General features: G+C 40.8%; 1 protein-coding gene across 1 annotated transcript in view; it reads left to right on the plus strand.

The window, feature by feature from the left end:
- Positions 1–17,449, plus strand: part of Notch2 (notch receptor 2) — a 147,375-nt gene that overhangs the window by 79,142 nt on the left and 50,784 nt on the right. The window contains 1 exon segment of the mRNA XM_042675185.1: positions 4,578–4,700. Coding sequence (XP_042531119.1) covers positions 4,578–4,700 — 123 coding nt within the window.

The following is a 17,449-nucleotide window of genomic DNA, read 5'->3' on the forward strand; positions in this document are numbered from 1 at the left end:
TACTTCACAGGCTGCTATACATGCCATCCTATACATTAAATAAAGCCTGCACATCTTTTGTAGCTTTGATGTCTGTGAGTTTTGCTGAACTGAAGGCCAGTTAGAAAACAGTCCCTTTTGCAATTTCATACTAAGAAGCATGTGGCATTCTTTTGAGTATTATACTAATCAGATCATATCTTGGCAGGTTAGCTTTTGTGACAGACTTCTTTCTGGAGGTGGTGGGTGAGAGGAAGGTAGCCTCTTTGGCTTTTCTCCAGTTCAAGGTATCCCTGCTCTCACCCCTCTCTTTTGTGTCTGTACATGGAAGCTTTTCTCTGCCTGGCTGGAAAGCATACTAGTTAAGTAATCTCATTTCCCACAATCCTCTCCTCTTGCTGCTCTCCACCCTCAAACCCCCCAGGGCCTGACATTGCTCTCCTTGTGGGATGACAAGTTCAGAAGACTTTTTTGTCCTACCCTTACTATGACCATCATTAATCACAGAAGTGGCCTGCAGTTTTATAACAGCATAGTCTTAAAATGTTCCTTCTAAGTTTTAATTTCTCTCCTTTTGGCCTTTTAAGGACTCCAGTTGGCTTAGAGTTGTAGACTCCTTTTAGTATGGCTATGTGAGCCCTTCCATGACTCGGTCCCACCCATCCCACCCACAGGTCTGGAGGCTTGTCTGCTTCCCTTTCCTCTACAAAACTTAAAATATATTTTTAAGAAGTGACTGTACTATAACTTACTGCCTTTCTCCTGATCTTTGGAGAGACTGTTTTGCAAGAATTTGCTAGCTCTTTCCAAAAAAAGTTCAGAATTTCTCTCTGTCTCTCTTTTTTTAAAAAATATAAATCCTATCTTAGCTTGGGGGGAGAAATGATTTAGCTTTTTTTTTTTAAAACCTCAAGAGACGGGAACTTTGACCTAAGGTCAGTTTTTCAGATCGCTGAAAGTGAACACAAGAGTCCAGAATACATTGACTAAAACTGGCTAAAGTTTCTGGTTTGGTTCATGTTTGCCCATGCAATCATGGGCAAGTCAGCCAAGTAGCTCTGCTCTTCCTTCTCTGCAGCATAAATAGAGCTTAGAATCTCTAGTGGATGCTGCAATTCCATTGATACATAATATTAGCTAATATATGTTCACTAGTTTAACAGCCTTATTGAGATATAATTTACATACCATACCATTTTGTAAATTGTACAATAAAATAACTTTTTACTTATTTTTAAAATACATATGTATGTATAACCAGCCTGGTGCTAGTGGCTCAGGCCTGTAATTCTAGCTACTCAAGAGACAGATTGAGGATTACAGTTTCAAGCCAGCCCCAGCAGAAAAGTCTATGATATTTTGTCTTCAATTAGCCAGCAAAAAGTAGAGAATGGAAGGAGGGCTTCAAGTAGTAGGGCACTAATCCTGAGCAATAAAACCAAGGGAGAGCACGAAGCCCTGAATTCAAGCTGCAGTATAGGAACACACACACACACACACACACACACACACACACACACACACACACACACACACACACACACACACACACACACACACACACACACACACACACACACACACACACACACACACACACACACACACACACACACACACACACCCAAAAAGGAATAGATGTGTGTTCACAAGAATCCATATTCCCCTTATGAGTTGCTATCCATTCCTCCTCACTTCTCGCCAGCTTTCTCGATTTGTATGTGGTTAATGAATCCAGTCAGTTGTAACATTGGCTAATATGTCAGGGTCCATTTCTATTTTTGTAGTTTAGCTACAAGGACTTTGCCGCTTCCCTGACATCTATTCAATGTTTTTGGCCGCAGGCATTGGAGAGATAGGGAGAAGATGACCATTCATGATTCTAGAACACCCCTAGACCACCCAAGTTCTGGCGTTGGCTCGCCAGAAGCCTTGCTCCTCCATCTAAAACCCTCACTTAAACTTTTCTGAAGAGTGTCTTTATTAAGAGAAGTTGATGAGGAACCCAGATCCCATTCTCACCCAGCAGCTGCTATGCAGTAGAGCTGAAGCCTTGGCTTCACTTTATCATAATTAGAAGTGGGTTTAAACATTTCATCATTTTTTGGCTCACTAGCCATTTGCAAGACTTTTATATGATTAGACAAATATGAATGATAAGATAAACTTTTGAAGATCCAACTGTAAGCTGGCTGCTGGTGGCTTATGCTTATAATCCTAGCTACTCAGGAGGCTGAGATCTGAGGATAGAGGTTCAAAGCCAACTCTGGGCAGATAAATCTGAGAGACTCTTAACCTGCAAAAAAGCTAAAAGTATAGGTATGGTTCAAGTGGTAGATTGTGAGCTTTGAGGAAAAAAGCCATGTGCAAGGCCATGAGTTCAAAACCCACTACTGGCACACCTACACCCACAAAAATCCAAGTGTGTATTTCCACAGTCAGAGGTTTATGTAGTGACTTAGCTGCTTGAACAGACTGAGTACCAAATACCTGAAGAAGTGTAATTTTCCTGAATCTAGCATGCAGATTCTTTCTTCCATAAAGTGATTTCCTTTGATTGCTTTCTGGGTAATATTTTTGGCTACTTGAATTAGACGCATTCTCCTGACTACTATGCCATTCCCCATATTCTAGGATAGCAAGGCAGAGGTGGAATTTACAGTGGCTTGTGGTAAGGAATGACTAGAGCAAGGCTGGTCAACATCTGCTCCATCATGGCTGTATGTGCCACAAGGACTCAGCCAGAACCAGAGTCTACTGTAAGACCTAAGAATTTTTTTTTTTTGTAAGTCCTGAGACTTGAACTCAGGGCCTGGGCCTGGACCCTGAGCTTCTTTGTGCTCAAGGCTAACACTCTACCACTTGTACCACAGTACCATTTCCCAGAGTCTTATGGACTTTCCTGCCCAAGCTGCCTTTGAATCATGATCTTCAGATCTCAGCCTCCTGAGGAGTATAGCCATGAGCCACTGGCTCATGTTTGCGTGAGCAAACTTTTTTTTTTTTTTTGGTGTGTATGTATATGCCAGTAGTGGGGATTGAACTCAGGGCCTGGGTGCATTGACCCTTAGATTCTTTTTTGCTCAAGGCTGGCATTCTACCACTTGTACCACAACTCTACTTCCTTGAGATAAGAACCTTAAGAGAGATGTCATATCTCTATCAATATAGTCCTACTATATTGAACATTCTTTTGTCTTAAGGCTGGTAGTCCTCTGTGTAGTACCTCAGAGATTTAGTAGCAAGAGAAAATAAAGAAGCCCAATATATAAATTACAGAAGACCATCCTGTAGCCAATTAGGATAAGGTTTAGTATCCTACTTTTTTTTTTTTGGGGGTCCAGTCGTGGGGCCTGAACTCTGAGCCTGGGCGCTGTCCCTCAGCTCTTCAGCTCAAGGCTAGCACTCTACTACTTGAGCCACAGCGCCACTTCCGGCTTTTTTCTTTTTTTGCTTATGTGGTGCTGGGAATCGAACCCAGGGCCTCAGGCATGCAAGGCAAGCTCTCTTACCACTGAGCCACCTTCCCAGCCCTTAGTATCCTACTTTTATCTTTCCAAAAAAGAAAACTGTAGGTGAAGGGAGCCACATTATAAATATACCATTCATGTAGAGAGAAACATGAAGAATTTAAAGTGCTGCAAGTTTTAATTAGTGTCAATACCATCCACTTTCTGAGGCTGTTAACATCTGTGTAGTACTTTACTCATGATATGGCTCTTGGAACAATCCAGAAAGGCTGGTTGGGCAGGTGGAATCAGTCCCTTTTTACAGATGCAGAAGCTGACTCAGAGTTTGTCACTTACTGTGTGCTAAACAGTGTGGAGGTCATAACCTGGAGACCTAACACGCCTTCATACTTTTTCTCCCTTTCTCCCTTCTTTCCAGTTTTAGGGTCAGAGACATATCATTTAAATGGAAAACAAAATAAGAGTCATAAATTTAATTAGGTAATCTTTCATCTTTTTTCTTGTAGTCTTATGTGGAGCTGGGGGAAATCTAATACCTTAGTTTTTAGAATCAGTTACTAGCTGTCTCAAAGAAACATTTGTCTTCCTAGGGATTTTATTTTGTGGAAACACTTTGGAATACTTACGAGGTAGTTACATAAGTGTGTGGTATAGTGGATCACTTCAATTATCTAGATAGCTAGACAGTTCAGAGAAGCAGAGGGTTAGGGAGTTTCTTCTTTCTTTTCTTTTCAACATTTTTATTGTTATTATAAAGGTTATGTAAAGAAGGGTTACAGTTAAGTAAGTCAAGTAGAGAGCACATTTCTTTTTGGACAGTGTCACCCCTTCCCTTGCTCTTTCTCCCAGTTTTTCCCTCCTGTCCCCACCCACAAGTTGTATAGTTCATTTTCAACATAGTGTCTAGTGAGTACCCCTGCTGCATTTGTTCACCCTTTGTTCCTCTATTTTTGTGCCCTCCCTCCCTTACCCTGAATGGGGAGTTTCTAATACCTGAGTCCTATGTTGAGTACCTGTTGAACTACAATCACGAAGCAGGTCTGTCAGATGATGGTGCCCTGTGGGAAAGAGGAGAATGCATACTTTTATATGAGGACTCATCTTTTCCTTTTGTTCTTCTCTTACCAGGCTTTGAAGGCAGCACCTGTGAGCGAAACGTTGACGACTGCCCTAACCACCGGTGTCAGAATGGAGGGGTTTGTGTGGATGGGGTCAACACTTACAACTGCCGCTGTCCTCCGCAATGGACAGGTGTGTACAGAGCACAGGTTGTGGGTTGGTAGTGGATCAGGTGGCTGATGAAGTAGGCTCTATGGACAAGTGATTTTAGGGCTGCTTCGGGAGCAGCTTATGTACAAGCCCGGATCTCCATGCTGGGTCATCTGGCATTGTGCTAATCCCATGTGCTCACCTTTGCTCCCTAGAGAAAACGTGTTTCCACAGGTATTGGTGTTACTTTTATGGCAGATGTGACAGAACCACCTCACTAACCCCTGAGCTTATTATTTGAAACCACCGCACGTTGTCTTGACACTTACAACATAATAAGTATTTGAGAAAATGCCAGAATACAATAAGCTTTCTTAGTTGTAGGTTTATTACACATAGTTTTGAACAAGCATGGTCAGTAGTGGAAGTAGTAATAGTAGCAGCAGTAATAGAATATTTAAAAGTTGAAATAAATTTCAAAAACAAAAAAATTTAATTCCCACGCACAGTACACAGTGTAGTGATGTGGAAAAGCTCTTAATCCTGTGTATTGTCAGTTGTGTTTAAAGTAAAGGCTGGGCAGGCACTCTGGATGACATCATTATTGCACGCAGCCTCCATTTCTGCTTCTCCTTTCTTGTTTGTCTTTTTGCAAATAGGAAAAAAAGGTAGTTTTTTCTGCCTGGTATCAGAAGAGTAATCTTGCTTGATTTTATAGCTGCTTGGCTTTTTTCATATTTTATTTTTTAAATTATTTTTGAAAGGTGAGTTATTTTATGTAGACATGTCGTTTTATTTCAATACAGACTTACTTATCTACCGAAAGAAGAGACAGTTAAAAACTGATAAAGGAATGAAGGCTGAGCCTTTCTTTTTGAGAGGGAGTGATAAAAGGATTCTGAGGGAGAGAGATTGAGTGAATGAAAGAGGGGCATGGGGGAAGGGAGGGAGAGGGAGGGGATGGGGGAGGGAGAGGGAGGGGATGGGGGAGGGAGAGGAAGAGGGATGATTGGCTTAACCTAAGGAATAAATTGAGGTTAGAAGAAGAAGCTACCGACCCAGTGATAGGCCATCTCCTGTGAAGAAATCTTGGTGCTGGCTTACAGTCATTTCTACTGGATGTTCTTCAGGTCTCCCTTATCTTTAGCATCTAATTGTTTAGAGTACTCTATGCTATTGCAGGCTATGACTAGAAAAACTAGAAAGAATTTAAAACTTGAATAACCTAACTTGTCTGGAAGAGCCTGCATTTCTGCTTCTAATGCCCAAGCTGTCCTTTCTGTAGGTACTTCACTGGGTTTCCCTAGAAACTAGACTTTACCTAGAAACTCCCAGGACGTCTCTTCAAACTTCTATACTTTCTGTCGTATTTGCTATAACTTCTGCCATTTCTGTCATAGATTTTTCAGAAGTTTTTTTTTCAAAGTTTATCTGTTATAAAGTTAATCGCTTGACAAATAATAACTAGAAAGATTTGAATTTTTAAAAATGTTCACAGTGTTAATGGGTAGGCTTAGATATTTGTGAGGAATCTGTCTATCCTAATCCTACTTTGCCCTGTGGGATGGTGACTGGGTGGTATTAAGACTTCTGATGCTGATGAAGATGAAATGGGGTGGTAATATAGTTGCTGGTCTTCCTTCCTTCCTTCCTTCCTTCCTTCCTTCTTTCCTTCCTTCCTTCCTTCCTTCCTTCGTTCCTTCCTTCCTTCCTTCCTTCCTCCCACCCTCCCTCTCTTCCATCCTTCCTCCCTTCCATCCTCCCTCCCTCCCTTCCATCCTTCCTTCCTCCTTTTCATTTCTTTTTTCACTTTTGTATTCCCCTCCTCCTCTTCTTTCTCCTCCTCTTCTTCCTTCTTCTTCTTCTTTTGGTGCCAGTACTAGGTTTTTGAACTCAAGACCTTGGAGCTCTAGGTTCACTTTACTGTTTTATGCTTCTTGTAAGTTTCAGAAATGATTGGGGCTGGAACATAGGTGTTAAGTAATAATCATTAGTGCTAGAATAATGTGTTAATGATGGTGTTTTATTTTGCATAGAATTGTAAAAACTATTGGGAATGAGATTTATTGAGTATCCTTTTAAAAATGATTATGCATATTTCAAAAGGGTTAAATATTTTGCCCAAGGCAAATAATGATTGAGTTAGTGTTTGAATCTAAAGCTTTTGGGTTCCAAATCTGAGCTCAAAACTAGGCCTTTTTTTTTTTTTTCCTGCCAGTCCTTGGGCTGGAACTCAGGGCCTGGGCACTGTCCCTGAGCTTCTTTTGCTCAAGGCTAGCATTCTACCCCTTGAGCCACAGCACCACTTCTGGCTTTTTCTGTGTATGTGGTACTGAGGGATTGAACCCAGGGCTTCATGCTTGCTAGGCAAGCACTCTACCACTAAGCCACATTGCCAGCCCAAATTTAGTCTTTTTTTTCTATAACAAATTTCATTTGTGAGTTTTTTTTCATTTTTATCTTTTGGTTTATAAAGACTTGAGTTTCTTTAGTGGGTCGAAAGTTCAGTTTATTGTTATGGGATTTTTTGATTTGCTTTTTAGGACTCTGGTTGGTTACTTTGAGGTTAGAAGTTCACATTACAGAATGTTTTCTATTCTGGTTCTTTCCCCCATATCTAAAAAACCTGATTACAACTTTATTCATTATTCCCTTTGCAATTTTCAGCTGTAGAGTTGAAGAATGAACTATTTGGTTTGGCTTTTGATAGAAAAGGAGGAGTTGTACTAGGCAAGTAGGGAAGGAAATGAAGTTTGTGGCCATCTGGAAAAGAATGGGTAAGATCATATGGCTGAGAAACCTAGGCATTCAGTTTAACTAAATAGATATTGAGTGATCTACTGTGTTTTAATTTTTGTGTCTGTAGTGGGGTTTGAACTCAGGACCTAGTCACTATCCCTTACTTGTTTTTTTGTTGTTGTTGTTTGTATGTTTTTTTTATGCTCAAGGATTGTACTTTACCAATTGAGCCATACTTCTATTTCCAGTTTCTTAGTGATTAATTGGAAGTAAGAGTCTCAGAGACTTTCCTGCTTGGTCTGTCTTTGATCTAGTATCCTCATATCTTAGCCTCCCAAGTAGCTAGGATTACAGGTATGAGCCCTAGTGCTTGCCTGACATTAACATGTTTATTAAGGTTTTGGGAGAAGCTGGGCGCTGGTGGCTCACGCCTGTAATCCTAGCTACTCTGGAGGCTGACATCTGAGGATCAAGGTTCAAAGCCAGCCCTGGCAGGAAAGTCTATGAGACTCAAGCAGTAAAGCGCTCGCCTTGAGCTGAAGAGCTCAGGGACAGCGCCCAGGCCGAGTTCAAGCCCCATGACTGACCAAAAAGAAAAGTTTTTGGGAGAATCATGTTACTTAAATAGATTTTTAAATCCAAAAAAATTGAACATTTTCAAATAAAAGTAATTAAAATTATTCAGCAAATAATCATGCTAAACATCTTAAATCAATACCATTCAGTTTGGTGGCTGCCAGTCACCTTTTGCTTTTGAGTATCTGAAATGCAACTAGTCTGAATTCTAATAATTCTATGACTAGTGTAAAATACCTGATTTTGAATACTTAACATGGAAAAGTATATTATTAATGATATTTATTATATTATTGTATTATTGATTTTATAAAGTTGTATTGTTATAGATACATTGAGCTTAAATAAATTACAATATTCAATTAATTTAATATACTTTTACTTTAAGTGGCCCCTGGAAAATTTAGAATACTATCTTTCTCGTACATTTTTCTTGCACAACCCTGATGTAGAGGTGTTCAATGCAAGTCACTACTGCTGCCGCCATAGTAACGTGGAGCAGAAGTCTTAGTGAGCAGCTGTGTGTAGAGACCTTGAGTTGGCCTTGTTCTGGTGTGATTTCCATATATATGAGCAGGATTCTATTGTGATCCAATTTAGAGCCCTTTTATCTGTTGCAACTACCTAAATCATGTGAATTTGTGCTTTTTTTTTTTTTTTTGGTCGGCCGTGAGGCTTGAACTCTGGGCCTGGGCACTGTCCCTCAGCTTTTACTTTAAGTGGCCCCTGGAAAATTTAGAATACTATCTTTCTCGTACATTTTTCTTGCACAACCCTGATGTAGAGGTGTTCAATGCAAGTCACTACTGCTGCCGCCATAGTAACGTGGAGCAGAAGTCTTAGTGAGCAGCTGTGTGTAGAGACCTCGAGTTGGCCTTGTTCTGGTGTGGTTTCCATATATATGAGCAGGATTCTATTGTGATCCAATTTAGAGCCTTTTTATCTGTTGCAACTACCTAAATCATGTGAGTTTATGCTTTTTTTTTTTTTTGGTCGGCCGTGAGGCTTGAACTCTGGGCCTGGGCACTGTCCCTCAGCTCTTCGGCTCAAGATGAGTGCTCTACCACTTGAGCTACAGCACCACTTCCGGTTTTCTGGTGGTTTATTGGAGATAGGAGTCTCACAGTCTCTCCTGTCCGGGCTGGCTTTGAACTGCGATCCTCAGATCTCAGCCTCCTGAGTAGCTAGGATTACAGGTGAGCCACCAGCACCTGGCGTGAGTTTGTGCTTTTAAAGGTCCCAAGTCTCCTGGACTAGCCTAAGCTCAGGTGGAAAAAAACAAGTTGATGGTGGTCCATGTAGGCAGATGGTTTGTTTCTTGGGTCTGGGAATGTGCTTAAAGGAGGGAAGTCTGAATGACTGCATGTTCTTTTATGAAGTGAAAGTACACCTACGGGTTGTTGTCTTTATTATAATGAGTCTGGCTTTATGCCATATCAGAGTAGTTCTGTTCTGGTAGATGCCCATTTAAGGAGAACAAAAATATTATAAAGGTCCCAAATGTATTAGAGCAATATAGATTAATGTTTTGTCTACATTGATTGTTATTTGAATTTTATTTGTTAAAGGTTCATTTCCTTCAGAATTAAGGTTGACTCTAAGCTCAACTCACAAATTCCTCTCCATGGCTGCCTTTGGTTTTGGGTTCACTCCTGGGGCAGATGTGATTTATTTTCCTGGGCTTGTTATTAATCTAGAAATGTAATTGCAGCTTGGGCTCAGGACAGTGCTCTGGGACATTAAACAGAAGTGTACAATACAAGTTAGGTAGATATGACTGAAATTAAACTGAGCAAATTTTCTCTCAGCTCTCCTGTATAGTACGGTACGTCTGAGGAGTTGGTTGTGATTCATGTTGCTGTCAGTTGCTTCAGGTTCATTATGAACTTTTGGCTTGAGTTAGTGGATTCCTGTGCTGGAGGTAGTGCATGAGCTGCTTGGGTCTGGGAATGAGTCCGACTAGTGGGGTGTTTGTGTCACGTAAGGCGTCTCTGTTTCAGTCCAGCCTCTGGTTACTGACAAGTGTTTTTCTTACAACCACTCCCTCTCTATATATAATAATCTTTGTCTTGTTATGTGTATATAAGCGCACATGCATGTACACACAAGGGTACATGTCTTAACCTTTAAGACTACAGGATTGGAGCTGGGCACTATAATCCTAGCAACTCAGGAGGCTGAGATCTGAGGATTGAGGTTCAAAGCCAGCCTGGGCAGGAAAGTCTGTGAGACTCTTATCTCCAGTTAACCAGCAAAAAGCCAGAAGTAGAACTGTGGCTCAAATGGTAGACTACCAGCCATCCTTGAGTGTAAAAGCTAAGGGACTTCTGCCCCTCCAAGTCCAGTTTCAGTTTCATATCATTTGGTCAGATTACCAGAGTGCTAACCTGATACCGCTGATTAGTGATTATGATGGTGAAAGTGGAAAATACATAGTATAGCCCAGAAAATGCAGGAAATGAGTCTCAAGGATCTTTCCTGCCCTTGTGATCCATTTTGGCTGTGTCTATTTTGGCTGTCCTATAGGAAGATCACATTTAATTAACTTTGTGATTTTTAAGCCCTCAACAACAGATATTTATGAAACCTGTTATACTCTGCTAGGTCTTGTAACAGGCACAGAAAAAATAATAAAAATTCCCAGCAGGGCCGGGTGCCAGTGGCTCACACCTGTAATCCTAGCTACTCAGGAGGCTGAGATCTGAGGATTGCAGTTCAAGGCCAGCCTGGGCTGGAAAGTCCCTGGAAGTGGGGCTGTGGCTCAAGTGGTAGAGCGCTCGCCTTGAGCTGAAGAGCTGAAGGGACAGTGCTCAGGCCCAGAGTTCAAGCCCCACAACCGACAAAAAAAAAAAAAAAAAAATTCCCAGCAGGGCACCTACAGGCTCACTCTTATAATGCTAGCTACTCAGGAGGCTAAGATTTGAGGATCGTGATTCAAAGCAAGTAGGGGAGAAAAATCCCATGAGACTCTTATCTCTAATAAACTACTCAGAAAAAGCTGAACATGTGGCTCAAGTGGTAGAGCAAAAGAACCACAAGGACAGCACTCAGGCCCTGAGTTCAAGCCCCAGGACCAGCACAAAAAATAAAGTATTCCCATCTTTCAAGAGTAATGAGTTGGCAAGGAAGAACTAAGAAACTGTAAATAACTGCAACATGAAGTAGAAACTGTAAAGGAGATTTTGAAAAGTGTCGGTAGGACTTAAGAACCATCTAAGTATAAGAAGGGAAATTGAGAAGGGGTAACTTCTCTCTTAATTCTAAGTAATGGGACAGTGACACAATTAGAGAAATAGTATAGTGATGACAATACACAATAAGCTTGAGTTTTATAAAAACAGCAGCAAAATATTCAGTCTCAGATATTGAGTCTTTTTTTTTTTTCTGATTCCCACGGGAATGTGTCAAGTTTATGAGGGAAAGTATATTGAATGAGGCTTTGGCTCTCAGTTGTGAGAAATTTTTACCATCAGAAAATGTAGGAGGAAATAGATCCAAAGAAGGAAGGTGAGAAAAAGGGAAATAAGAGAAATTGGACTCTGCTCTGCCATTATTCATTCCATCACCGAGTCACAGGGATGAAATATTATCAGGTTGTTCTTGACTCTGCAGTCTCTGTTGTAGCATCTGTACTGCTTTACTGCTTTTGGTGATTTATATGCTTAGTTATTTATTTATAAGATAGATTGCTGGTCTTATTGTGAAGTTGTGTGTGTGTGTGGAGGTCCTGGGGCTTGAACTCAGGCCCTAAGCACTGTCCCTGAGCTTCTTTGCTCTAGGCAAGCACTCTGCCACTTGAGCTACAGCTCTACTTCCTGATTTTTTTGAGTAGTTAATTGGAGATAATCTCATAGGCTTTCCTGCCTGGGGCTGGCTTTGAACTGGATCCTCAGATTTCAGCCTCCTGAATAGCTATGATTGCAGGCATGAGCCCCCAGCTACTTATTCTCATTTTAACTATGGCTATTGCATGAGTGGCAACCAGGAGACTCAAATCAGAACGATGAAGATTTTGTTCTGCTTTATGGCAGAAGGGTTTCTCATGGTATATATGTATCATATTTGCTTTCCACTACCAGCTGATAGGCATTCAGGTTGCTTTCATCTCTTCAATATTGTGAATAGTGCTGTAATAAACATGGGAGTGCAGATGGCTCTTGGACATAAGGATTTCATTTCCTTTGGAGATACAGATACAGATACAGATACAGGTATAGATATAGATATAGATACAGAGCCAGTAGTGGTATTGCCAGATTACATCCTTCTTCTGTCTTTAGATTTTTGAGAAGCCCTCATACTATTTTCCATGATGGCTATATTAATTATTAATTATATTCCCATCAACAGTATGCAAGGATTTTCTTCTCCACATCCTGGCTAGCCCTTGTTAATTTTTTTTTTTTTTTTTTACTAGATGAGGTAACATTTTCCTGTGGCTTTGCAATTTCCTAGTGATTATTTATACTGAGCATTTTTCTCCTATTCTGATTGGTTATTTGTGTGTATTCTTTGGCAGTATTGTTTTTTCTTGAATTCTTTGTGTGTTCTGAGTATTGATTCTTGTTAGATATAGAATTTGCAAAGATTTTCTCCCCTTCTGTAGACTGTCTCTTTACTATTATTTCTTTTGCTGTACAGAAGCTTTTTAGCTGGTGCAATCTCATTTGTTTTTGTTTCCTGTTTTTTGGGGGCCCTTTCCCCACAAAGCCTTGCCTATGATAATATGTCTGAATATTTTCTTCTAGTGGTGTGTCATAGTTTCAGGTGTTCACATTTAATCTTAATCTGTTTTGATTTAATTTTTGTAACATGACAGAATTCTAACTTTCATTCTTTTGCATGTGAATATCCATTTTTCCCAAGACTGTTGAAATGATTGCCTTTCTTCAATTCATAGTCTCAGTACCATGTTCAAGAATCACTTAGCTCTAGATGCTTGAGTTTACCTCTGGGGTCTGTCCTCTGTTCTGTTCCATTGGTCTTGGATCAGGTTCCCACCCCACTCACTATCATGTTGTTTTGATTACTAGCATCAATCAAAATATTTTATTAATATATTTTATCTTAATTACCTTATTACAGTGTTGGGAGCTGAGCCACAGCACTCACACCTGCTAGACAATCATTTTTACCATTTCTACCAGCAACACCCTCAGCCGTGTCATGTATTTTTTCATATATTTTTGGGTGTGTTTGTATGTTTCCATAAATTTTTGGATTTTTTTCCTATTTCTGTGAAGAATATTTGTAAGAAAAAATTGGACTTCATCTTGCTACTTTTCAGTTTCAGAAACAAAACTGAATTTATTAACTTCCTTTTTGATGATGAACTTTTACTTGTTTTACACTTCTTATATTTGTAATCTGGATTTTGAAATACTCTTCATATGATATTGTTAATGGATTTTGAAATATTAATGCGTTTTGTAAAATATTTTTGCTACTTAATAGTTTTAAATTCCAGTGTTAATATTTTAGGCTTAGTTTGGTGGACAACTTGTTCTGTGCTAACTGGAGTTGCAATTACTGTCATAATTGTTATCATTCCTGAGCTCTTTCTTTTTATTTTTTTCACCTAAAATACTTTTGCGTAGTATATTACTTTTTTAGGAAAGTTGTATGTTTGTTGTATTTTTGTGAGTGTATACTAGTCCTGGGACTTAAACTCAGGGTCTGCTTAAGACTGATGTTTGATCATTTGAGTCACCCCTCCACATCCAGCCTTTTGCCTGTTAATTGGAGATAAGAGTCTGCCTGAAGCCAGGAGCTGGTAGCTCACGCCTATAATCCTAGCTACTCAGGAGGCTGAGATCTGAGGATGGTGGTTCAAAGCCAGCCCGGGCAGGAAAGTCTGTGAGACTCTTATCTTCAATAAACTACCAGAAAACCGTAAGTGGCACTGTGGCTCAAGTGGTAGAGTGCTTGCCTTGAGCTGAAGAGCTGAGGGACAGCGCCCAGGCCCAGAGTTCAAGCCCCACAACTGACAAAAAAAAAGTCTTCCTGGGCTAGTGTTGAACCTTGATTCTCAGATCTCAGTCTCCTGAGTAGTTAGGATAGTAGGTGTGATCCAGTGGCATCTGACTGTGGGCATACTTTTGGAGCCCTTAAGTATTTGATACGCACTTGGGGGGATATTGGGGCTTGAATTTGAAACTTGCACTTGCTAGGCTGGCACTGTGCTGCTTGAGCACACCTCCAGCCACCAGCCACCCTTATACAAATGTGAAAGAGCTCTTTTGATTTAATAACCTTCATGTGCAATGGCATTTTGGCTAAATATTGAATTTTGGGGTCTTAGTTTTGTTTTTTTTTTAAGTTTTGCTTCTGGTGGTGAGTACTATAGGAAATGCAATGTCACCAAATGTATCTTCATTTTTGTTAAATAACGTTCATTGTCCTTGGTATTTTCACTTGCCTTACTGTTTTCAAAACTGTTATTTTTACATTAGATTTTTATTATTTCTTCTCCAAAGTTAAGATAATCTCTTATGATATTCTAATTTGCTTGATATTTTGCTTTGCATTTTATGAGTACTTACACAGCTTTTCCTTTGTAGCATTGATCTATATTTTTCATCTTCAGTTTTGTTTTTGCTAGTTTAGGATCCTGACTTATGGACTGCATTCTCATGTGTAGGACATGTACTCATCTCATGTCATCTGTTTTGTTTTTCTTTTTTTCTGTTTTTGTGGCAGTCTTGGGCTTAAACTCAGTGTCTGAGTGCTGTCTCTTCACTTTTTTGCTCAGAGCTGGCACTCTACTTGAGCCACAACTCCACTTCTGGCTTCTTGATGAGCAATTGACAGTCAGAGTCTCACAGACTTTCCTGCTTAGGCTAGCTTCAAACTTAGATCCTCAGATCTTAGCTTGGATTACAGGCACGAGCCACTAGTGCCTGGCTGTCATCTCACATCTGTTCTTTCTGCTTTCCAGCCCCTTTCATCAGTCTATTATGTATTATTTTTCATTTCTTCTTAGAATGTACCTTTCTCTCATTGTCTTCATTGTACAGAAGCAATTCTTCCCATAATACTTTGTACATGTGAGGATTTTTCACAGTATTCTCTAACTTTAACTGGTATAGATCCTTGTTTTATATTGCAGGGCCTTTAATAGTTCCCATGGTGGATTATTCTGCATGGAGTAACAACAGCTTGTCTATAAATGGGGGAGGTTCTTTGGATCCCCTTGCTCTCCACCTGGCTGCAGTTAGTTTTTCCTCCCTGTGAGGTAAGGGGCCCTTTCTGTAACTTGCTCAGCAGCCCTGGGCCTAAAGAAGTGGGGAGAGAGCCAAAGTGTGGGCCTCTTAGAGGGGGACTGAAGGTTGGCACCATTTTCTCCTCTGTACCCCGGGGAAGCTTTCTGAATGTCCAACCTAGGCCCAGCTCCATAGTTCTCTGTGGAGTGTCTGAGTCTGGATGCTTTCTCTTGCATCTGGAATTTTCCCAGATGCACTGTAGGCTTTCTCTGTGCTGTAGTAGCCCCAGGAGCCCAGGACTCCCAGTGCTTTAAATTGCTGTCGACCTGGAGGGGTGAGATAGAGTTCAGACCATTCTCTTTACAGCAGAACTGGCTTTCTGAAACACAAATCAGATGGACTTGTTGCTTTGCTTAAAACATTCAGCAACCCTCCTTGTTTTGGGATAGAGTTCCAAGATACTGCATGTAACCCTGTCCTGCTGTATCTCTCCACTCCCCCATGCCTGCTTTGTAACTCAACCATGCAGATTCTTTTTCATTGCTTCAAATGAGCCATGCTCTTCCTCCCACTCAAACCTATATACATCACTCGCTTCTGCTTGAACTACTCCCCATCCTGTCCGCCTTCTCCCCACGCATATACTCTTACACAGCCTTCCTCCTTGTAGTGTCTTCACTGGAAAGTTGCCTTCTCTGATTCTTCTCTGTTCTCCTAAGGCAGCAGCTATCTATTAAAGTACTTGTCACCCTATTATTTGTTTGGCTACAAAACCAGTATTTGCCTGTTAAGTTCTGAATGGTAGAAAGCAGGTTAGTTTTATTTATCTTTATAATCTGTTTGTGTGTGTGTGTGTGTGTGTGTGTGTGTGTGTGTCTGTGTGTGTCTGTGTGTGTCTGTGTGTGTGTGTCTCTGTGAGTGTGTGTGTAATGAATGAGTTGGAGCATTTAGTTTTCTGGTTGTTCTAGCCTGACTTCACCCCTCAAAATTACGGTTGTTAGTAAGGGTTTCTTTTTACCTCATTCAGATCCTTTAGTACCTTTTCTGCTGTGGACTACATTTGTACAACTTTTTAAAAATAAGGCAGTATACCAAGCACCAGTGGCTGAAGCCTGTAATCCTACCTACTCAGGAGGCTGAGATCTGAGGATTGAGGTTCAAAGCCAGCCTGGGCAGGAAAGTCTGTGAGACTCTTACCTCCAATTAACAGCAAGAAGCTTAAAGTGGAAGTGTGGCTCAAGTGGTAGAGCATCAGCCTCGAGCAGAAAAGCTAAGAGAGAACTGCAAGTCCTGAGTTGAAGTCCCAGTACTGCCATTATAAAAAAAAATCATATGGCAACTGTTCAGAAAATAACACCGGTCATAAATCAGGGAACAAGGCCTTTGGGGAGACCTGAAGAGATGATGGTATTATTATTTCCCACTATACTTTCCCCTCCTTCCCCACTATACTTTCACCGCTCCTACTCAGCCATTTGTATATATTCATGTGTGCTCTTTAGCCACTGAACACGACAGTGCTTAACAGAATATATCACCAGCTTTGGCCAGGAGTTTATTCAGCTAACTAGCTTGTCCTTTGTCCTTTAACTTTTAGCAGTAAAATCAGAAATCGATGTGCAGAGCACAGATTTTGTAGGACAGAGGTTGTAAGAATGCTTGATCTAACTCGAAACTCCAAACTTCAGAGGTTCAGCGACTGCTGGTTGGAACCCATATCAGAGACCGAATCATCTTGACTTGACTGTAGAAGAGAAGGTAGCAGGGTCAGGCCAAGGGCCAGACAAGCTCGTTTTTTTTGTATGTTCCTGTGGGGGGATTGTTGTTGCAGTACAGTTGACCCTTACCAGGACCACTGATGGGATAAAACGTTTTCCCACAGACTTCACAGTTGAGAGATGACTGGGAAGGTCCAGGGCTTCACAGAGTGCTCAGGCCAGCAGTCATTTCTTTTCTTTTTACTTTTGTTGTCCTCTTCCCTCTTTCCAGTCACTTGTAGCACTAGGTGAGATTGATGGTTTGTTTGTTGTGTGTTGAGAGAACAGTGCACTGCCTGAATCCCTGTCAGCCACAGCTTACAAGTGGTGTCTGTTTAGTGGCTTGAGAATTAGTGTGACCCAACTCCTTAAAACCCACACCAGACACTCTTTACTAAGGGCAGGTTGGCCCTGTCCTCTCTGTCTGCATCACTGTTGAGCTGCCTTCTAAGCTTCTTAAGTCCTGCCTTGGTCCCTCAGCAGTCTGATCAGACAGACTCCCCTTCCACATGGAAAA

This window comes from Dipodomys spectabilis, unplaced genomic scaffold, assembly GCF_019054845.1.
Source record: "Dipodomys spectabilis isolate Male_0828 unplaced genomic scaffold, ASM1905484v1 ptg000002l, whole genome shotgun sequence".
NCBI lineage: Eukaryota > Metazoa > Chordata > Mammalia > Rodentia > Heteromyidae > Dipodomys > Dipodomys spectabilis.